The 24,830-nt window shown below is 32.3% G+C and overlaps 2 protein-coding genes across 3 annotated transcripts; one reads left to right on the top strand and one right to left on the bottom strand.

The window, feature by feature from the left end:
• Nucleotides 1-1,497: 1,497 nt before the first annotated feature.
• Nucleotides 1,498-9,350, bottom strand: LOC148620173 (dnaJ homolog subfamily C member 12-like). Its single transcript, XM_088580820.1, has 5 exons — nt 9,186-9,350; nt 7,965-8,043; nt 7,030-7,169; nt 6,120-6,213; nt 1,498-4,650 (listed from the first exon to the last, which is right to left on the bottom strand). Exons 1-5 carry the CDS (start codon nt 9,261-9,263, stop codon nt 4,559-4,561), a joined length of 483 nt encoding a protein of 160 aa, XP_088436946.1. The 5' UTR covers nt 9,264-9,350; the 3' UTR covers nt 1,498-4,558.
• Nucleotides 9,350-23,342, top strand: LOC148620172 (NAD-dependent protein deacetylase sirtuin-1-like). 2 transcript variants are annotated; one of them, XM_088580818.1, is made up of 10 exons: nt 9,350-9,443; nt 11,434-11,474; nt 12,954-13,050; nt 14,048-14,292; nt 15,487-15,639; nt 16,518-16,665; nt 18,239-18,318; nt 19,870-20,056; nt 20,715-21,497; nt 22,640-23,342. In XM_088580818.1, exons 1-10 carry the CDS (start codon nt 9,365-9,367, stop codon nt 23,137-23,139), a joined length of 2,313 nt encoding a protein of 770 aa, XP_088436944.1. In that variant the 5' UTR covers nt 9,350-9,364; the 3' UTR covers nt 23,140-23,342. The 2 variants fall into 2 exon arrangements, with proteins under 2 accessions (XP_088436944.1, XP_088436945.1); XM_088580819.1 differs by lacking the exon at nt 11,434-11,474.
• The last annotated feature ends 1,488 nt before the right edge of the window (nt 23,343-24,830 follow it).

Genomic DNA, 24,830 nt, shown 5'->3' with positions numbered 1-24,830 from the left:
AATCAGTTTTCATGGTGCAGATGGATACACCTTATGAACCACGAATTCATTATGAGGACCATGAAACTTCTGTAGTGATGACTTCAATCTTGTGGCAACCTAACACAGTTACAGAAGCCTAATTGTAAGAAGTCTTGTGCAATACAAAAAAGTCTGCATAGTAATAGATGAGAGATGGGTATCCCTCTGCAACATGGAAGGAATGAAGGATGGACACCCATATCGCTATATACCCCATCCCCACTTTACAAGTGGGGTGTATAACACAGCTGTAGAGAATATATATGTGAAAAAGAAAATTTCCTACAATTTAATGAATCATCACAATTTAAGACTGCACGAAAGTAGATCAGCGGAAAAAAAACAAAGATAGTGCAAACTATTTTTAGATTACATTACCCCTGAATATTATGCGTTATATGTTCATTTAAAAGACACTGCCTCATGTAGCAACTCTAGATTGGATATTATCAGTAGAAATGTTAGATTTTACCAGTTTCTCTCAATCGCCAATATGTCGCATGCTTAGCAGAAAAACTGACTTCCGAGTTATAAGTCTGATATATTTTGTACCATCTGAATTGTATCCTTGTCAGAAATTCTACAATTAAAAGATTTTGACAAAACATTTTAATGCTAAATAAAATATATGTAGTTGTTTCTAACAAATTTATATACCATACAGTGGATAATTTTCATGGGTGCCAAATTTCGCAACTTCCTTTATGAATACATGTATTAAATTTTTGCAGTCTTTTATTTTTCCATACATAGTTATGAATTACAGGAGATAACTGGGAAAAATCTAGATTTAAATTAGGCAAGCTTTTATTTTCGCTATCCCTTGAACCCCATGAATATAGCAAAAATTAGAACCTCATTAAAAATTTGCTGCTATACTTTAAAATACTTCGTAATTTGAGGAGACTAACTAAAAACAATAAATATTGATCATCAGTGGTACTAACTGATTTGTTGCCTTTTGATATGGTAGATAAATGTGCTTATTGAGGTTTGGTAGGATAAGTAAATAAGATTGATAATTAACATGTACTCAGATCTACAAATCATAATTTTTTCAAACAAAATATTGATTGATTGTGATTTAACCTATCAATGGAGGTATTTCATGACAAGAATGTTTGAACAATCAAAATGATTTTGCTATGTATTGGGTAAAGATTATAGCACAGTTTTTGGTGTGCAGCTTACTGAAGCATAAGTCAGCAGGTAAGCATGTGACCATCTCTTGAGATGTTGATCCGACTTTTTGCCAACCAGTCTCACTCTATCTACAAGTTGCCGCATGCCTGGTGCATCGATCTGGAAGCAGCAACTACATAAGTACTAACATTGAAGTAGTTTTTGAATGACTACAAATGAAATAGAACCCATAACTACCCATACTTCAGTTCCAATAAAAGATACAACATCTTAAGATATCTAGTGTGAAATACAAGTACTATAAATTCACTTGTACAATATATACAAAGTAAATCGCTATAAAATAATTTTATTCAAATAAAAGACACAATAAATAACTTGAGCTGTTAGAACACATGCAATGATCATGTTCAGGAGATAAAGTTGGTCTTTCCTTGATTAAAAGACAATCACCTGAAGAACTGAGTATGATACTGTGAAAGTACTATTGTTATTGGGAGACTAATTTTCGTGGCTTTCGTGTGTAGGCAAAACCACAAAATTCAGTTCCCAATGAAAAGGAGATATCACTTTGATGTATAAAATAAAAAACCTCAATACCACGAATTCAGGAATCCATGATCTAGTGTTTCTTTCTTTCACAGTACTTAGCTAGACAACTGAAAAGATATTTTAAACAGGTATTCAAATCTGTGTTTGATAGAAATTTTCATCTATTGATGGAAAGACCAACTCTATCTTCTGAACACCATTTAATGCACTATAAGTACGAAATAAATGTACAGTGAATCAACAATATCATTCTTATCACATAATATACATTATATGTAAGATGATTAAATAATCATGATTTAACATAACAATAAAAAACCATTACAAGAATAAAACTATTCATGAAACAGATCTAGGATTTTAGGACAGGGGTGTGTGAATAGAAATAAGAACCCAGCCAAGTAGGCCAAAGAAATTTCAAGGGTAGAACTTAAAAAATCAAAATTCCAGACAAATAATTTTTTTTTTAATCTTCAGGGAGAGGTGTACTATGAGTCCCCCAACCAATGAATCAGTGCCTGCTATTTACATATAAACATTGACAACCACTGACCACTTTATACATTGTACAAAAATATATATGATATATGAAATTCATCCAGAATCATAGTAATAAAGCTTGGGATATACTAGTAAATGCTCAATAAAATACATTTAAGTGTAAGTGTTTGTATGAATCAGGCAAAACGGGTAAAATCAGAAACATACATGTCATTACCCACCAATCTAACAATGTAAATTATCACTCAAGGATAATTTCCCTATTAGAAAAGACAATTATTTGATCTCTGCATCGCTGGCTTTATTCAGAAATTTTTCAATAGAATCAAAGAAAAATTAGGTTTTTGACAGAGTTATCTGCCCTTGAAAGGTTGGAAACGGAAGCAAAAAAGACTACGAAAAAAAGAATATGGTGAAACACAACAAATGCACCAGCCTATAACCTAAATATAAAACAGTAATTACTTTCAGAGAAAACTAAAGGCAACCTTTAATTGTTATATAATGAGGAATGAATTATCAAAGTGATTTATGAGGATCAATGTATTTTTTTTCCAAAAAGGTCCGAGTCAAAATGATATTTTAATATTATTCCATGGCCCCCCCCCCAAAAAAAAAATTTATTGACCATTTTTATCAGATCAAATAAAGAATATGTGTAATGCCACTTCCCAGACTTCTCCAGGGATTGTTTAAAGGTATATTGACACTTGCTGAGGACATATTAGTGATCTCTGAAGGTATATGTATTTACTATTTTGGATTAAGGTTATACACTAATGCATTTGTTGCATTTGACCATATCTGTTCTTTGTCCATTACTCTCAACATATTTTGTTTAAAAAGAAGTTTGAAATATCACTTTACATCTATAAACACACAAGATTTATTGTGAACACATATTGCGGTGCAGATGGTAAAGAATCAATTGGTGTTTTGGCAAGAAATATATACTACAGCAACCTGATATAGACATCTTTTTCTCATCTTTAAAAACTATAGAACAAAAAATAATATTACAGAACTGTACTCTGTATTATTGAATAACATTCCAATATAAGCCTAAATATAATCAAAAACTGCCAATACAATACAAAATACATAAGTGGCCCAATACGGGATTTAGCCATCCAATACGGGAATTGACTGTCCGATACGGCTTTTACTCGTCCAATACATCATATTGGACTGGTGAAAATTCATACTGGCCTACACCAATATGATGTATTGAACTAGAATAAAGGTATAATTGTGTAAGGTTTTCCATATTGGCTGGGTAACATTGGTCCACAACTAAGCCTCAGTCCAATATGGCTAGCCTCGGACCAATAACTAAGCCAATATGGAAAACCTTATGCAATAATACTATAATACAGTCAGGCTTGGGTTTCATAAAAAAATCTCAAGTTGAGAATTTCCTCGTCCTCTGTTTTTCCTAAAATCCTCAATTTCAAGTGATCAGATTGGTTGAAATTTGAGCTGAGGAAGGATTTGAGGAAAATATCAATTTGAGATTTTTCATGAAACCTGGGTCAGACTCTTTACAAAATGTATTGAAACTGAGGACTTACAGAACTTTAAAAAACAATTTCAAACCAGAGAGTTGTGTGACTTTGAACTTAAACAAATCAGAACAATCTCATTTAACATTGTTTCGTTTTGTTTTTTTACCTCTACAAATTGATAAAAAAGTGATAAACACATGACCAACATTTTGTTCAACTTAAAGGCGACGTCTTTTCACAAATATTCCTATTAGAATCAAAATAAATCATGGAAACTCGATTTTATCATATTTTTTTCTTGGGCTGGCCATAAATGTCATTATTTAACCCCTCGCTATTGCTCCGTTTAAAATTAATTTTAAACGGAGCAATAGCTGGGTTAATTTTACCACAACAATTTTTTTTGTCCAATGTATTGTTTAATGGGTTATGGCAACAGGAAGAACAGGGATTTTTCTGTATCAAAAGTGAAAGAATCACATTCACAGCTCCCTACCCAATCAACTAAATTATAAATAATCAAAGAGTTATTTCCCTTTATTTTAAATTTTGTACTTTTTGTGCTTTTCATGTAATTACTTCATTTTTATTGACAGTAAATTCCAAAACAACATCCTTTTTTTTTTTTTAAAGAAAACAAGTTTATGACCTCAAAATGGATGAAAATGTGTTGGAAACAAAATTTTGCATATGCCACCTATTGGCTTAGTTTTCCATGAACACCCTCTTATAACAAAGATTTTCATCCTCACAAAAGACAGATTTGTCCTCCGTTTTGTAAATTTCCTCTTTTTTGTGGCATTGGAGCAAAATTATTTAGTTTGATTTACATTTTGTTATATTTCATAGTTTCTGAATTTCCTCAGCATTTCTGATGGTTCATCTCTCGTCCAACCATGATGTGTTTTAATCTGAAAATGATCCACATCTACAACAGAAGAATTTAGAAAAAGATAGTTGAATTCAGTAAATATACAGCAAATGAAGTGAAGAAATGCCAGTTCCAGTCATCTAAAAATCCTTTCTCAACTTAGATTTTGACCCATAAGGTCACTTAAAATTGAAGATTTGAGAAAGTCTTAAGGGTTAATTGTGAGGGGGGTGAGGAGGCATCACTCTTAAAATTTGATGGGCAGTTGTTATTTAAAATAGTGAAAATAATCAATTAAAATTGTATGCATGGTGGGCTCAAATAAAAAGTGCCTCCCACCTCCCCTAAACCCCCAAATACATTTATTTCTAGAATAGCCCTAATATGATTTTTTAAGGAAACTTATGCATGTCTTTAATAATCTTTTCTTAGTATGTATTTTTTTTCAATTGCAGATTAAACTAATATATCATGCGCATATTACGCATTTCTATAATTTTTTCAAAGAAGACTGACTTCATAAAATGCTCTAATGTTAAGTACCAGTCCACATGAAATTCAGACAATGCAAATGGTAAAGTGATTCATGGTGTAGAAAAACCCACCAAACAAATGATGTTTTTTCAGTCTACATATGCTTTATTTTCACATAACAACAACCTTTTCAGCATTCAGATTTGCACATTTTAGAAAATTGTACATTTATCTCCCATTAAAATCAACCAAATGAAGCCAAATCAAGAACCATAACTCTTGCAAAGTGCAAATTTCATGTACAATCTATATAATTTTTATATCAAATGTGCAACAACAAAATGAAAAACTAAACCTGGTTATGTGATCAGTTACTGTTTCTGAGCAAGAAATAAAAGCGAAATTGGTGAGTTTTTGACATGCATGAATCACCTTCTGTCTGATTTTTAAAAAGACTGCTACTTAATCTCTCACTTGAACATACACACAACAACCTACACACACAATACACTAATCCAAAAGTTTGCAGTATGAGTGTAAAATTGTGGTGTTAAATAGCACTCCAGCTAACAATCATGCAAAATGTGATACATGGTTGGAAAGCCTACATATTTTGATTTTTTGATATCTTGTTTAAAATGCTTTAGTAAACAGAAATTAACATCTGGTTTTTCATATAACCCGTGCTCATAGGAGATACAAATTATATAGAATGCACTGTAGAATTCAAAAGTAAGGGAGGTAACTCTGTAAATGACACTCAAATACAATAGAATCTATTGGATTTTCAATGTTGATTATCTCCTAAGGGCAGGCAGATTTGAATGAATAATTACACATTTCATAATAAAGACCAATAAAACAACTTAATTACAAAAATAAAATTATATAGCCTTTTTTGGGGTGTATCACATTTTTCAGATTTTGCATGATTCTTACAAAGACAGCTACTTAAAATGTTGCTGACAAGGTTTATATAGGCAAGATTAAAATATACACATGAAACTGAACAATACATTTCCGTGGCCTAATGTAACTATCGGTACATTTACCTGTTCTTTTGAATTTTTGTGATGTTGGATGTGACTGGCCAGGCTGATCATGTTCTATCATGGGCTTGGATTTCACAGAACCCCAGTGCATGGACTAAAATGTAAAAATACTCATGAATCAGTGATTAACATGCTTGTACAAGTATCATTATAAAATTCAGTATTCCATATGGTTTCAGAGTTTTCAAACATAGCTCTAATTTTAGCTCACTTGAATATTATCTCTCTAGAATTACTACTTTCAGGTGTTTGTTCTTTGACTCTCATATCATATCTTTCTTAAGACAGTTTTACAAAAAGGGCAGCAGCCAGAAGACTTAAAACTTGCACTGATATCAAAAGTTTGAAAGTTTGGTTCTCCGATGCATTTTTTTTATCCCTTCTGGCTCCTTTGGGATAAATGTATTTAGCAAAAAGTTCATAATGCTGAGGGTCAAATGGCATACATGTGTATCGACAAAATCCTATCTTGGCCTAAGTGTAACTGAGGTCCTATGAATTTTTTGGGTGACCAATAGGTTCATTTATTGTCATATGACCAAAAATATCATGAGTCATATGCTATATCATAGTTTTAAAATACAGTTTACTCTAGGGTATTCATGTGGAAGAAAAGAAAAAAGAACATGCATAATTTTTAAATCATGATGTCACATTCTTAAATTGAAAGTAAAGCAGTCCATATAATTTTACACGGACTAGCAAATATATTTAAGAAAGTAAACAAATAACAATCTTAAAGTATATTTGTGATTAATAGAATGTTAGATTGACTAAGAAGGGTCTATTTAACCATTAAAGTTTGTCAAACTTTTATGATCTTATTTACCTAAAACAGTCTTCATATTTTTACATTTTCTCTACATTAATGTTATTGCATGAAACTTTAAGTTAAAACTTTTCTACATACTGTATGAACTGAGTCTCTTAGAGAATACCACTGTTTAAATGACATTGAAATTCCAGCATTCCGCCATTGGTCATATTTTCTTCTTTTTTCCTCATCACATAATATGTCTTTGGCTTGTTGCAACAGTTGGAATTGCTTTTCTGTAAGAAGACAAATGTAGTAAAAATGCTGCCTTATACTTAAGTACAACATTGATCTATACCAGTATTTGTCAAATTTAAGCACCATTCTGTGTAAGAATCAGGCAATGGGTGGCACATCATTTATCTCAATTTGGTCTTTTTAGCCTCAGATTATAAATATTTAATACATCTGGAAAACAACTAAAACACTATTTTAATTTATCTTGAATCATCTGTGAAGTAGACATTTTTTACTGCTTATATAGGAAAAAAGTGCAAGACATTTTGTCCATAGTTCATTTCAACTTAATTTGATCTATCAATATCTTAAAAAGACTACCTAAACACACACTCTCAGTTCGATGAATATTTCTAGAGATTATGAGATGTGTATACTACAATAATGCAGTTAAATCTCTGTATTTTTTCTTCATGCGACACACTTTATACCTATTGCATGATTCTTATACAGAGTAATAATTCATAGAGATAAACAGGGAATATGTCAGAGACAACAATTACCTTACTTACCTCATCTAACCCAGACTTGACTTTTTATGAGCAACTCGGCCGATGTTTCTAGAAAAGCTTACCCTACCGGTGCACCTGGTCCATGCTCCCAGTTTTTAGTGAAGTCGGAGTTGCTCATTTGCTTTTGTTACTTTGTATGTATGATTTTAGTTACTTTATGTTCTTTGTTGTGTATGTCTGTTTTCCATGTCTGGTCTTAGTCCCTGGATTGCATTCTTTTGATTACTGCTATAACCTTGGTTCCCTTGATTACTCTCTCTGTAACAATAACTAAGTAAATACCCTTTTCTTTGTCCCCTAAGTGTTTATCAGGATGACAACCAAGGACTCTAGTTTTGTATTCTGTGTTAATCTGTTCAATCTGCAAGAAATTTGAAAGTACAGTGATTCATGTCTAAATTGAATCCAAAATTTAAAAAAAGCCTATGCACACAATTTAAAGATACAATCTATAGGTTGAAACACTCAATTTAAATCTGTGTAAACTAAATACCTGGCTATAAAAGCCAACAGTGCCTAGTCTCAGAGGTTCACAAATTTACTTTCAATTGTTCCAACAGAGTGCCAATGAAAAGGGTTGAAGATCAAGGAACTGTCATGGATTGAAATAAGCACCTTCCCGCTAGGTCGCAGGAAGCAAATTTTATGATGGACACATCAAACAATGCATACCTGCTCCGCCACCTAACTTCAGATGGATTTTTCTGTTCTATATATGATAAGAGCAACTTAATTTATCTCTAGGCCAGTTCAGTTTTAGCTTTGCTTGCCTGCTAGATTTGTTGGACAGATTTTCTTATATCTACAGTAGATATAAGAGAATCTGTCCAACTGGTAGTACCCCTGCATAGGTAAAGCAAAAGGAGATAAAGGTAGAAAAGTAAAAAAGTGGTAAAATGAAAAATAAGGATCTGATTTACAAGTGTATATGTACTTTGAAAACTAAAAAGTTTGCACAATGGTGGAAATGGGTTTCTGGCACTAAAATTTTCTTAAACTCCCATGATATCATGATGATGTCACAAAATAAGGATTAGCAATTGTGAAAAATAAGACAAAGATTCCACAAATGTCAGACCAAGTAGCTCTGGTCTCCAAAATTAAGAAGTGGCTGCCACTTTTTTTTTTATTCAAGCACATTTCAGGCTTTAACTTTCTCATATTAGTATAATAGGTTGAAAAAGGTTTATAGGCCATAATTAAACTATATTGTGAATAATTTGTTATGGTTGTTCAAGTCAATCAAAACTACAAGTACAAGAGTAAATAAGATTTACATTTTAAGAGACTATATATTCTATAAGCATAGTACCACGAAAAATCTAACTCACTCCATTTCAAATATTAATCACTTGTCTCAAATTCGGGATTTAAGTAAAAAAGAAAACGTTTTGTAAACAATTCTAGTATTGTACATATCTTAATTCTTAAATTATACTTAAAGTGAAAGTAGAAAATAAGTAGTTCGATTGACTTTAAATTTAAAAGTACAAGACTATTTACACTTGATCGTTCGTCACAGCCAAGAATCTGATAAAAGTCCTCTTCCCCGTCGGGATGATAATTAAAAATGTCATCCATAATGTAAAACTTAACCAAAAGTAAACAATTATATGAAAATGAAAATGCGAATATTAAAAGAAGCGGAAGTTGCGCTGAAAACTGCGCACTGTAACAGAAAAATGGCGGATGAAGAAAACAAAAGTGGGCCACCTGAAAAACGACGAAAAATTGCTGATGAAAAAGTTGTTGAGGATGATGGTTCGTCGTTAAGATAAATAACAAACTAATCTTTATGTTTAAATCAATCAAAAGTCTTGATGTGTGATATTATAGTAGATTTTTTTGACAAATTATAAATTACCTCCCTTAGCAAAGAAAATTATTGAATTTAATGAAATAAACAATTATTTGTTGTAAATGAAGATGCAGGGTAATTGGAAATATTGTTTTCACGTCTTCATTATTACGATTCATCGACGTGATCATCCCGATTGTCTCTTGTTGTTGATATTTTTTACTCTGTTGAAATAAATAGGGGAAACAATCCATATTACACTATTCAAGGGAGATAATGCATTCATTTATTTTTTTTGGAGGTAAATTTTTCCCATTAACTTTTGAAGAAAAAAAATCTTGCACATGTGTAACAATACTTAGAAACAGAAGATAGTATAGTAGTTTTTTGTTTAATAATTAATTTCGATACGGAAATAGCCTTTTTTTTCCAACTTTCACTTTTTGTTTTTAAGTCATCGAAGTAGACCCTTTTGTGGTAAGTTGGTGAGCATGCTCAATATACACTTCCGCGAGGTAGAGCTTGGATAGAACAAAAGAATTTTCCTTGTGGAAGTGTATATTGAGCATGCTCATCGACTACCCCAATGTTAGCACAAAAGGGTCTATTTTCACACGATTTGTATAAATTAAACAAGGAATGCATGATGAACCGAACTATAACATAAATGGACCATGACAAAATCATTCCATAGCAGAATCGGACCAATAAGTTCTTTTTTTTGGCGTGCTCATAATTTATTATTAGTTTGAAAAAGGAGTTAAAGATAGATTACATATTAAATATAGTATATGCTATAATTAAATCCTTGGTTTGAATAAGGATTTTTTATTAGAATTGCAATTATCATACATGTATCATCATAAGACTCTTCCTGTACTGTAGTATTTCTATTTACATGGTTTTACATAGGTATTTGAGTGTTTGAATGTGTGATTTCGTAGTTACATTATTTTTATTTACTGTGATGGAAACTCCCTGTGTAGTACCATAGAACACTTCATTTAAATGTCAAATGCATGTGTCATCACATGATCATGAAAGTTCTTTTACTCAGTCGTTGCTGGGTCCATAAACCTTGTCATATTCTCTCAGTAGACCTGAAGCTATTATGGTCTTCACCTCCCAAACAGCATTCCTACATACCCATTTTGACAAATAATATGATAAATAAGTGCATTGCCTTTTTATATGAAATCAGCAAGATCAAAGATTTTTCTATTCTTTTCATCTAATTTTCTCAATTTTTTTCTATGTTGCGCTTTATAATTTGTTTTCATATTGACTAGAGCTTAAGAAAACATTGCAATTTTGAGTAATTTAAAACAATTTGTGGCTGTTCATTATGTTTATGGAGCTTGTTTATTCAATTAAAATGGGTAATTGGATTAATTCACAAGGTTATCATAACATGCAGGCCCAATCAATCATGATAATTAAAAATAATTGGCGCATGCTCGCCTGTATTTGATGATCTGAACTTATACTGTATCTGCATTATAGTAGTATTTTTTTTCTTTGGATAAGTAATTAACTTTCTTAGGTTCTTTGAAAGAAATATTTTATATTTTCTAATTGATGATTTTTTTTATTTTAAAATGTTCCTTTTAGTAAACAAATGTGAATGTCTTTCAGGCATAGAATACTCTGTTAAATTTCGCATATCTATGTATATAAATATGTTTCACTAGAACACGCACTCATACATTTTTTTTTTCTAGTCCAGTTTTGTAATGGTCCATTTTCATTTTGGTCTGATTCATTCTTTCAACTTGTACTCCCATATCAAATTATTGCCATTATGTAAAATACATAAACTTGCCTACATTCATTGTACATATACATGTACATGTACATGAAATTGCAATGTGAAAAGATATAGAAGGTGTACAAAGTATGTTCCAATATACACATCATTGGAACTAAAAATGCACCGGTTTCTTTTTTCTGCAGAAAAACCTGGATGCTCAAAAGAACCAACTCATGAGGATTTGGTATGTACATGTATTTGATAATTGTAAAGAGAACATAAGAGCAATGTCCACTGTTTTAAGTCTTATCTACCCAGAATAATGCTAAAACACTCTAAAAGTATAGTTACAATTTTGAAAAGTGAAAACATTTACTGGGTGTTTAAAAGACACATTCACCAGACAGTGATTTTGTTACCTTGAATTTACCTTTGAATTCAGGCTGTTCCCAAAAAAAATTCTCTTAAAATCATGCAGTATTCCCCAAAATCGCAGTTTATCCAAGCTTTTTCGTTCACCTTGCCTAAAGGCATTTGCTATTGTCATCATATATCAGTTGTCTGTCGTTGTCGTCCATTAACTTTCTCAAACATCTTCCGTTCTGAAACTACTCAATAGAATGGAACAAAACTTAGCATGGATATTCCTTAGGGTATTTTTAATCATCCGTGTGTGGGGATTTTTGGCAGCCATTACTAAAAATAGAACATAGGGGTCAAATTGCAGAATTTTGGAAATAACTCAATAAGAGTTGCATTTAGCTACAATCTCAGGGTAAAATTGTTCAGCATGATGGGATAGACCTATACCTAAATTTTCAGAAAGATCTGTTGACAAATGAATGAGTTATGGGTCCTGAAATGGTTTTTTCTTGAATTTTACATTTCCAACTTTGAAAATCATTTACAATAAAACTATTGGATGGATTGAAACAGAACATAGCTTGAATTTTATTTAGAACATCTTTAATAATCTGTGTGTGAGTTTTTTTATCATGCAAAAAACATGGCCACTGTTACTAAAAATAGAACATAAGGGGCAAATTACAGAATTTTGCACATAACTCAAAAACAGTTGGGTTAAACTGAAATTTATCTGTAGTGAAATTGTTCAGTGAATGAGTTGGACCTTTACCAAAATTTTCAGAAAGATCCATTGATGGATGAATGAACTACGGGTCCTGAAATGGATTATTTTACCAGAACTTTTGTATTTCCAACTTTGAAAATCTTATCCTCCATACACCTGGATGGATTGTAACTAAACTCTAGAGCCTCTAGTTTGGTTTCCAAGTGGTTTAGTTTCTTCACAATCCAACAGGAGGGGCCACATTTGAAAAAGAGTACCAATATCACTGCCAGTTTGATTTGAAATGTACATGTAGCAGTCAACATTAAACATTTTCTGGTACTGATTAATTGGTAAACATCTGTGATTCACCTTAATTTGGATAGTTTAATTATTTACAGCAATATTTTACTTTTTCAATTAGTGTAAATACCATGTAGATCAACAAACTAGAACATGCAGAAAGTGAAGAGTCATTGTTCTTGAAAAGTGACAGATCTGACAGTTTGGTTAACATAAAAAAAAGTGTTTGGACTGAAAATTTTTAATGAACCACATCTCAAAAAAATGTTCTCATGTTAGACTCAATATCTCTGTACATGCATTATCATGCAAATATATGCTCCATTTAGGATTTTTTTCTTTTGTTTACAGGAGAAAAATAATAATTCAGTAGATGACAACTCTGATAATATGAGTGAAATCAGTAACCTGTCGGGTCTAAGTGAAGAGGCATGGAAACCAACATCAGGTGACAAAAATTATCAATTTTAAAAAATAATTTTAATACATTTATATGAAATTAGGAGATGCCCATTTTAACAGGTCTATTATGGGTAACTGCTCTTTACTTCTCTACACACAGCGTAATTTACCTAAAAACTCTGTCAACAGATTTTAATGATTGGTACATTTTTTTTGTCATAATAGAAGGTAGCTTCTTTCAATTCGTCAATTTTCTATGTTTGTTTTAGAGTTATGTTACCTTAAATGTAGGGAAAAAGTTGAAAGGGGGCATTATGTCATGATTGTGTGCAAGTATTCATCAGTATTAAGAAATTTGAAGGTTTTTTTATTAATATGTACTTATTAGTGTAAACATTATTAGCCAATTCTAACAACCCTGACATTATATACTTACAAGTTACAACAAGGGCGTCATTTTAATTTCATCAGTAATGAAGGGAGACAATTAATGACACACAGTTTTTATACCCGCCACTTGCAAAGTGTAGGGTATAAAGCAATAAGGGTGTCTGTCCATACTACCTTCCTTCCTGCCTTTTGGTAACACAGAGTGGTACCAATCTCTTTTCTGTTACTACTCCTACACCACTGAATGGAATTAAAACAAACTTTTACAGAATATTACATATTACCATTGTGCACCTCCTATTTAAAATTTTAATCTTAACTTTGAAGGTATTAAGGAGCAAAAAAACATTGACTTTGTCATTTATGAATATGGGACATGATAGTACCAATCTTTTATCCGTTACTCCTCCTACACCACGGATTGGAAACTCTCACAGAATCTTCATTACATATTCCCATTGCGCATCTCATGTTTTCTTTCAAATCACCACAGAGGTCAAACATGCAAGTTATTAAATGGGAGAATGGGGGTATAAAGTTAAGGAGCATTGCTCACAGTTTTTGTAGTTTTTGGTTTCATTTAGAACATGCACTGTTTTTTTTTTTTATTTAAATAGATATCTCTTACTTATTGTCTTAAATCTTAATTTTAGGAGCCATACAATGGATACAAAACCAGATAATAAATGGAGTAAACCCTCGTCCAATTCTACATGGTCTGATTCCCGATGACACCATGATACCTGAAGACATGGATGACTTTATGCTGTGGAAAATAATTATAACAATCATGTCCGAACCAGAACCTAGGAAAAAACTCAGTCATGTTAATACATTCCAGGATGTCATTAGTCTTCTACACACCTGTCAAAATATCATGGTGTTGACAGGGGCAGGGGTAAGGATAGGATTTAGTGCATTTGGTGTTCTTTTGCTAGCTATTAAACAGGGTTTTACACTAATTTTTCTTATTAGGTAGCCCACAGGACTCTTATGATAGATAAATTAAGAAGTCCTAGAAATTACTTTTTCACTCCTGCCCATAGGACTTTCAAAATAAGTAGCTCAGTAGATTATCAATTTAAATTTCAAGGTAGTCCTCTTTCAGATAAGTGAGCTAGTTATTGAGCAGGGTTTTACACTAACTTTTCTTACTAGGTAGCCCATAGGATTCTTATGGCAGATGAATTAAGAAGTCTTAGAAATTACTTCTGCTTTCCTGCCTTTAGGATTAATAAAATTTTAAGTAGCCCAATGGGCTATCAATTTACATTTCAAGGTAGTCCTTTTTTGTATTATTAGGAGTATTGTAAGTGTCTAACTCTGTTATTATATCATGATATTATTTGGCACTATGTGATCAGAAAATGATTTTTGGCTGATTACTTACAATCGTGTTCTACATTTCCCCTTAATATAGATTTTTAGGGGTGTTCTTCATACTCTGTTGTGGATAATTTCACATGGTGATGATTGAGCAAATTTTTATGTATACTTTTTTACCACAAAATTGCCAAATTCAGCACCTGCCAAAATAATCCGCTATACAGTAATTTGCACAGGTTTTCACTAAAAATAAAAAATAACACATTGGGTTGCAAGTCTGAATAGAAAGTTTTATGTATTACATATAAGTGTAGAAAATCACAAAGTTTATAGAAGAAACTACTAAAAGAAAACAGATATGTGAAAATAAAAGGGAGAATATTTATAGAAGTGTAATGTTAAGCTGAAAACTTATTATGCACTATTAAATAAAGAAATAGTGGATGAAGAAAATAAATGTGGGCTACCTGAAAAAGTACAAAAAACTTTGAAGGTAATATAGCTACGGGCATATACATTTTGTGTGTTATAACACATTACATTCAAATTTTAGAATTTTTTTTTGTTCGTGCTGAAATTTACTGTGCCCTGGATGGCTTCTACACGTATGAGAACTCTTTTGTTATCAGCTTTTCCCTCAGTCCATCTGTCACAAAATCTAGTTCATTCTATAACTTTAATACATTTTTGAGTTCAACTATAAAACTTCTAGTTAATTATTCATTAGGAATATGAAATGTTCTCTACTTCAGCTTTTCTTTTCCAGGTATCTGTGTCCTGTGGGATCCCAGATTTCCGTTCTAGAGATGGTATTTATGCTCGCTTGGCTGTAGATTTTCCAGATCTTCCTGATCCACAGGCCATGTTTGATATCAGCTACTTCAGAAATGATCCTAGACCTTTCTTTAAGTTTGCTAAGGTAAAACAGAGTTATGAACTATCAAGTCTGGGAACAAGTTTGATTTTAACACAAGTTAGTGAAGCCAATCGTGTGACACATCAGTTTTTGTAACTTTTGTAAATGAAAAATTTCAATGTGTTCCTGTTGAAAAATATTTATTTTTTGTCCAACAAAAATGTGCTCACATTCAAACCTCTTGTCAAAGAAAACATAAGTGTACTAAGAGTTACCTGTATGTCAGATTCCCTGCTTGGGTTCTGAGTGATTGGTATAATTAAATTTACATGCATCATATTTATGAATGACTATGATGGACATGGGTTGAAGTAGAAATACATGAAGTTAATCTAGTGATCTAGTGATCATAAATAAACCAGCTTTCATTTTCTTTATTGGAAAAGATTGGACCTCCTTCATGGTAAATGTGACCTAAACACCATAACCATACTTTACCTGTACATGTATTTTGTTGTTGAAGTTTAAACAAATGAGATTGATGAGTTTTGAAATATCTAGAAATTTAAAGAGTAAAGATTGAATGAACAGACATGAGGACTATAATATAAAAGCTGAGCATTGTCACCATCTGTCCATGACCTGGAAGGATAATCTAGGGCGTTAAATACCCCTCAGTCAGCTCTGGCATAAACTGATTGAGTAACAAGTCCTGCTTTCGTAAAAAATATTACATTGTGAATTTCTTCAAATTTTTATTTCAAGCATTTTGATTGGTCAAAATTTCAGTTGAAGAGAAAATCCTCAAATGGAGATTTTTCTTGTAAACGAGGCCCTGATCTGGTTTTGAGTCTAGATTTTATATGTAACAGACTTTATAATCTTAACATGATTACTTGTGATATAAAACAAATGTCATTTTTTGCTGTATTTTGTTGTAGGAAATTTACCCTGGACAATTTGAGCCTTCGAGATCTCACAAATTTATCAGTACCTTAGAGAAACAGGGGAAACTACTGCGGAATTATACACAGAATATAGACACTTTGGAACAAGTGGCAGGCATCAGTAAAATCATACAGTGTCATGGTAAGTTTTAAATAGTGAAGCAAAGATGTCGGGAAGTGTTCTTAAGGCAACCACTCTAGTAGGAATAAAAAAACTATGATTAATCAATCAATATATTTTTGCAGATAATTTGTTTTGTAGTATTGTAAAAATTCATAATAATTATACCCCAGACAGGAAAGTATGTGGGCTATTATGTTGTTGACCTGTTGTCCCCTCGATAATGCCTCCATTTTTTACCCATTTTTGTCACAGTTTTGTGAATTGTTAGTAGTACCGTATATACTTGCGTATAAGTCAGATTTGATTTAGTAAATTTTGAGTTGCCAAGAGGGGTTCCGACTTATAAACGAGATCTTGGCTGTGGGTTAAAAATTCTAGTCGGAGCAAGTGGGAGAATCGAGGTATTGACACAAAAATGACACCTACTTTTAACAGTCAGATCTGTGCAGTGCTTGTGTATTGTAAAAGTCGACCTATATGTCATATTTATTATTGTTGTGTATGCTTATAAAGTGATGAAACAAATGAATATTTGCAGTTTTATTTTTATAGTTATAGTTTTAGTTTTTACTTATTCTAATGTGATCATTAGTTGTATAAACAAATTATCGTAAAATGGCATTCAGGCTTGCTTGGGTCACCGGTAAACATTGAAGAATGATGACAACTCAAATAGCTCGTTATATTTATTATGTAAATCATTTCAAATATGTACAGTGCAATTTGATATAAAAAAAAACAAAAAACAAAAAAAAAACGTACACATGTTTATGTTGATCGGACACAAGGTACAACCTGGATGTAAAAACTTTTGCAACACAAAAAAAACAACACATGATCATTCTTCACACTTTCCACCAAAAATTGCGCCCTTCCTTACAATTTCACTGATTGTTGTACCTGTAAAAATTCAGTCTGAGTTCAGTTCGACTTATAAGCAGGTCAAGGCTAGATTCCAGAATTTGTGGTCAGAGAAGGGGTTCCGACTTATACGCGAGTATATATGGTAATAAAATAATGGATGTGATTGATTTTCACCAAAATTGGTCAAGGGTGATCACATTTTTTTGGAGGGGGCTTAGTAGAAGTTCAGTGATTTGGCTTGTTGCTTGGAGAGTGCCTTCGTTTTTGGACTGATTTCCATCAAACTTTGGTGAATGGTTACTAGAAATAAAATCTTGGATGGGATTGAGTTGTACAAAATTGTTCAAGGGGTCTACTCATTTGGGAGTGGAAGTTCATAAAAATTTCAGTTAAATCAATAAGTCCCAAATTTGTATTTTTTCGTTTAGAAGTGTTAATATTGAATTAATTACACAAAAATCATGATAATCAACCACTTACTGTGTTTTTGCATGCAACTTAGGGACATATTTTCGTAAATTCACCTGATTGTGTGATGAGACTATAATCAACGACTTACTGTGTTTTTGCATGTGTCTTAGGGACATATTTTCGTAAATTCACCTGATGGTGTGATGAGACTGATCAACCACTTACTGTGTTTTTGCATGCGAGTTAGGGACGTATTTTCGTAAATTCACCTGATCGTGTGATGAGACGTACAAACCTTATACTATACTTTTTACAGGTTCTTTTGCAACTGCAACTTGTATGGTGTGTAAAGATAAAGTAGATGCTGAAGCTGTGAGAGAGGATATTTTTAATCAGGTTGGTCGAGACTGAACACAAATAGTTGATTTATACATATTTTTCACTAAAGAGACAAAAACAATCTTATTTTTAGCTGCGCAAGATTTTCTTATCCCACCCTTAGGCTGAGACAGAACACATATGCATTCTGGTAGTTTTATGATAGATGATATTTTACATCTGGTGACATTTCAATTGCCACATTAGTACATCATGATAAGCTGTTAGTTGGTCATTTCAATTTAAGCATTTAATCGGAAAACAAACTTAAAAGTGAGAAAAAAAATCGAACACCAGCTTTTCTCATGCAAGATTGGCGGAGCCTCGTTACAGAACCATTAAATCTTGCCCTCAGCTGTCTGAGATTTCCCTATCTTGCACTCATGTATGTGTTAGATTCTTAATTCTTAACTTTTATTGTCAATTTATTAAGACATCCTCTTTAGTTTCTTATTTACAAAGTCATATAAATACATTTCTCACATAAGCAGGTTATTAAAAATACATGTGACTTTTCAACCACAAGGCTAGGATTAAATTTCTGCAAGAGTTCTCCCACAATACTTCATTTTTCTACAGTATTCCCCTTCAACCTTTTCTTGATTCAAACCACGGAATAGTGATTAAATCTCTGGGAACATTTTCCTGCTGTTTATATTTTCTAAGCTTTCTGCAGATTTCATGAGACAAACTATGATAAAATTAAGCTTTTAATATGCTTATGAAGGCTTACATGTAGGAAATCTTAATTTGACCATATTGAGTGGAGAAATAATTTAAACCACTCATTACTGAAAGAGAATCTATATGTAAACATTCAGAACATATGGTAAAGAGCTTTAAGGTTACTTGGAATTGTACATGGACGACTTTCTAAAGCTGTTAAGTGGAATTCCGCTTTGTTAAAATCTGGACTCAACTGTAAATATGATTATTTATTAAACAGATAGCAGTGTTTTATCAAATGTTCCCAGTGTAATAAATTTTGATAATTCACACTGAATTAAATTTGGTAAATTCACTCTCGGACTTTCTCCTGCAAAAACATCACAACTTTGATATCAATCTGCCATTCACAAAAGTTGAATCTTATGTTGAAAATAGCAGCGAATAATGGAGAAAATCTATGTAATAAATAGGATAATCAATTAGTTATCATGAATAACTAAAATATGATCACTTGTGCCAAGAACGCAGTTAGATTTAACTTGTGTGTGGAACAAGTTCCGCACACTCATTAAATCTAGGCGTTCTTCGGCACTCATGATTATATTTTGGTTATTCACTCCTTCCAATTAATTATCTTATTATTATTTTGCTATAAATTCACATCCAATTTTGCTAATTTTGCTTCCTTTTTTGTTCCTGGTAAAATCATCTTTGATTGTAATAATATTGTTACCATCATCAATAGTAGGGATGCAAGGACATGTGTACTTTATTTTCTAGGAACAAACTCAGTTTTTAAATGAATCAAGAACTAAGTGTTTGTACATTGATGTTAATACAAAATTCCTTCTATTTCAGAATGTAAGTGTTAAATAAGTGCATTTTATTTTTATTTTACAGGTTATACCAAAATGTCCAAAATGTCCTTCAGAAAATTCTCTAGCCATTATGAAGCCAGATATCGTATTTTTCGGGGAGAGCCTGTCTGATGAGTTTCACAAACAGATGACTGCTGATAAAGACAAATGTGACCTACTTATAGTAATTGGGTCATCCCTGAAAGTTAGACCTGTAGCCCTGATACCCAGTAAGTTCGATAACTAAAGCATTGAATTTTGATGATATATGATGCATGCATGTCCCAAGCTATCTTTATTTAGACCAAAAAATTAATGTCTTGTTTCCTGTTTCCAGCAAGAAAAAATAGGATAGGTATGTAAAGAAATTATTTTATTTTTCAAAAGCATTTTACATGGAGTTAAAGGGGAAACGATCTAGACCTTAATGGTGCTTTAGCAAAAATGTCCGTAAAATGTAATTAGGTAGGCAAAAAAAATTAGGGTAGATAGGGTAGCAGGAAACAGACATATTATTTTTTTTTGCCTTAGTTAATGATTATTGAGGATACTGTATGTGTAAGCCTGAAAAGTGGATATCATTCTTAAGTAATTTCAAAGAAGGTAATATTTTTAAACATACATTGATTGAAGAATTGTTGTTAGCAAAATAATCAAATGAATTGATACATACCAAGAAATGTTTCTTTTATAGTTCAACTTAAGTTGATAGGGCTTTAGAAACTTTAATGAAATTTAAAGAACTTAGAAATCTCTCCCTAGATCAGAGGTTAATTTTTTCAAGAACAAATACAATATTTTTATCCTTTTTGAAAGAACTCTTAAATTAACTTTAATTATCATTTTATGCTTTAATGTATTGTTAATGAAACACATTTTTCTTTTCAGATTCTCTACCAGAAGATGTACCTCAAATTCTTATCAACAGAGAACCTCTTAAGCATTTAAATTTTGACGTTGAACTATTAGGTGATTGTGATACGATTATTGAAGAATTGGCAAAAAATCTTAATTGGGATGGGAAGTCAAGGTCTCCTGTTCTGCATGAAATCTTGAAAGATGAACTTAAAACACCTCCTCCTATAGAGGTTGGAGAAAACACAAATGACAATTGCAGCACAAGTAAGGAGTCATGTAAGGGAGAAGAGTTCAGCTGTGTCAAAGGTCAGAGGTCAGACAATACTAATGAAACAAGTTGCAATGTGACCAAACCTGATTTCCAAACAGAACCTCCGACCTTCAGGGCATTAGATGTGTCTACAGCAGCTGACAATAAAAATCATTCAAAAAATGGTGCTGAAAAGACTGCTTTAAATTGTACACAAGTTGAACAAACATCAGACACATGTGAAATAGACAGTGCACATCCTGTGGATAGTAGTCAGTCTGTGCCTTCCTCAAATGATAATGGGTCAGAAAATTTATTGGCTACAAGGACTGATTCTCAGTTATCACATTCCAAAGATTCTAAAGAAATACCACCTCGACCTCCTAACAGCTCTACTATTGAACCAGTGTCTGTGAACAATCCAGATGTACCAATGAAGACATCTGATCTGTCAGTAACGGAAGAGGACATTGGAGATAGTAACACAGAAGATAAAGATGACCTAGAGGTCATGAAGAGCATGTGGAAACCTCGTTACTGTAGTCTGGCTAAACGTTTAGGGGGTAAGATGTCAGAACATGCTTAAATGATGTGGCATTATCCAATATATATGCATTTTATCAGTATTGTTGTAGTTGCCTTAGATTGAAAAATCAGGTATTTAAAATAAAATGGAAAAAGTGCAATTTGCAAATGAAGTGAACAAGTTATTGAAGGGTTTTTAAATTAAAAATGTCTTTGTGAAATCAAGTTTGTTAGCTTTACTGGTTTGTGCTAAATGTTCCACATTTTGTATAATATTGTATTACAGCGAGTCATATAGCTAACTTCAGGGACTTTGGTTTGGTCTTTCAGTGTTTAACACTAACTTAATTTGTTTGGTGGTCAACTGGACTACTTCAGAGGTAAAACAGGTAGCCCACAGACAGTAATGATGGTTCTCTTCTAAGATCTTATGAAAAATTAGGCAAAATTTAGATGGCCATGTGGACTACCATGAAAATTATTCAAGCAATCCTCTCCAAAATTAGGGTGGCACAGGACTACCAGACTATCGTAAGTGTCGATCCCTGGTCTTCCCTTGAATAAATGATCATTACCTAATGCACTTCCCGTAGGTCATTAACTGATAATTAACAAGAAGATTTAAATTTTCTACCATGCCATAAATATTGTAATTTTGTGTCTGATAGAAAGTTTTAATTGTCCGGCTAACAACATGTACTTAAGGAGGTAGACCTAGGGTAAGGGACATAACTTATGAAGTCAGTGATATGTTTGTATCATATTCATTTCACCAAAGGCTATCAAGCTTTCATTTGACACAGAATGAAATTAATCTAAGTTACTTTGATGCTTACATGACATTGGTGTAAAATGCTGAATACAAACGTTCCAATGATTTTTAAGAGTTGTGTCCTTTACATTAGGTCTACCTCCTTAAGGAAGTTCATCAGGTAATGGTCATTAAATCAAGGAAAGACCAACTCTATTCCCCAGACATAGTTATTTTTCTGTAGCAGAATTCCTCTTTTCAAAGCCAGATTTTTTTTTATGTTTCTCTATGCTTTCTACCATATATTAGTTTCTAATTTCTGCTTTTTTATTGGCTTTGTAAAATCATGTCAGATTCCTTGAAGTTTACTATATCATTTGCTGTAAATTTTGAGATGGAAGCTAATTTTCTGTTCTCTTTTTATTGCAGAAAAGCAGTACTTATTTCTACCTCCCAGCAGATATGTATTTTCTGGTGCTGAAGTGTATTCTGATATGGAGGACAATTCAGGCTCTGATTCATCTTCTGATGATTCTGAATCTGATTCCATTGATGTGGAGGAAGTAGACTCTCTGCTTTCTTGTAACGAAAAGGAAGATTCTACTTCACAGCTGAGAAATGGGGAAAAGACAGATTCCATCAATCACAAATCGGATGGAAGTTGTGAACTTTCAAATAGGCTGAACAAAAATGGACATGAGTTGACTGATGGAGACAATTCTAAAGAACAATCTGGTGTTTTAGCCTTAGATCTGAAAACTTCTGCAGAAAATGAAGACAGTAAACCTAAAAGTATTAAAATAAATGGAGGCATGCATCAAACATATGAAGAATTGAATGACAATGGTCCAGCAACATGCACAAATCTGCAATCTAAACCAAATAGCATTAATCAAGAATCAGTTCAGAATGACTTAGATGGTACATAGATAATTCTTTAGATACTTTTGTTAATATTTATATTCATGTTACTTCTCATATAATTGTTACAAGTGTTTTTTTTTACTTCCGAATCTGTTTGTTTATAGACAGATTATGAGGATTTCAATTTTTTACGGAAGAATATTTATGTACACTATTTTTGTCAAACTGTACAGTTTCTATTTATAAAAGAAGAAAATTTGTTACCACATTGACAATTTTATTTTTTTTTATACAACCACAAATATTTTGCGAAAGTATATTGGCATCATGCAGTTTTCGTTGACTTCCATTTTCTTTTGTATACTGTGAAAGTATTTTAAATCGTGGATACCGATTTTCGTGGATTACGGAAGAATGGTTATCGAGTGAAACGCTACTAAAAAAAAAATACAAAACAATAAATCATTACAATACAAATCACAAAGCAAATCATTTCTTCAGTCCAGCCATGTTGCAAAGCAATTCTCATGCCAGAAAACAATTGAGATCTGCACATGATCTTTAAAAAGATTAAATTTTTAGGCCATGGGCTCGGAAGATCCACTGTGTTAAAAAATAGTCAACAAAATCATGATAGGTCGATATTAGTCCTTATGTATATCATAACAAATCAATGTGTACCAAAGATTATTCAGGATATCTTGTACAGTTTAAACCAAAGTTTGAACCTACAGGATAAAAAATGCCCATTTAGGGCCCCACCACAAAAAGTTGCAGTGGCCCTATAGTAATCACTCTGTCCGTCTGTCTGTTACAATCTTGTGGGGCTGTAACTTCTGTCTTTTGATGAAGGCTTTTAATATTTTGCATACTAGTCATTTAAAGACGATGTGTCGCTTACCATGGATAGTGGCCTATGACCTTCAACTGTAACCTCAAGCTCAAATTTCTGGGGTTTTTTTTTCATGACAAACTCGTGTCCGGAATATATTTGATTCCATACTTCTTTCTCAGCTGGTAAATATTTCTATTGAATATGAGTGCTGCATTAAAAACTGAAAATTTTGAGTTCGTAAGCTTTTCCCAAATCCATTTCATATATATATCATATTATGGGCATTTAATTAGAATTCAATCGCTAATATATTACTGTTTACATATTCTACTTTCATGTGGAGTTCTAGGTGTAGAGTAACGGCCCCATTCTATTTTATGTTTATGGACACTTATTCTAAAGCGTGTTAAAATTGAACGATATTCATTATCACTGATATTAAAATTTGGCCCAAAATTCAACTGGCTATATGTTCGTAGCTTATTCTCATTTCTACCGTTGGATTTATCTGTCTTTCATCATATTTTCATTTATTTTCCAATTGTTACAAAATTTTCTTTCAGTTAATGACATAATTGATCAATTTCTTTAGTCCATAACTTGGTGGGGAATTCAATAGTTTCAACATATTAAGGGCCTTGAGAATAATGTGCGTACAATTCACCCAACAATGCTGGTCTTTCCGAAATAAATCATTTCTATTTCAACGCTGCTTTCAAGAGAGGACTTAATGAATATATATGTTATCGAACTCAACAGTGAATCATGCTAACAATAATATCAATATACAAAGATATCTTCCAAGCTCACCAGTCACTGCTAAATTGAATGCTTTATTTGAAACTCTTAGTACGTATTTGCTGAATTGTAAATGGAATTTTTCTACCTTATTGTCACTGAAGACACTGTATAAAGTGTTAT

This window comes from Perna viridis, chromosome 4 (assembly GCF_037379345.1).
Source record: "Perna viridis isolate PV_CMFRI_1.1 ecotype Kerala chromosome 4, ASM3737934v1, whole genome shotgun sequence".
NCBI lineage: Eukaryota > Metazoa > Mollusca > Bivalvia > Mytilida > Mytilidae > Perna > Perna viridis.
The sequence above is the reverse complement of the archived record's forward strand: the minus strand, read 5'-3'. Positions and strand labels throughout refer to the sequence as shown.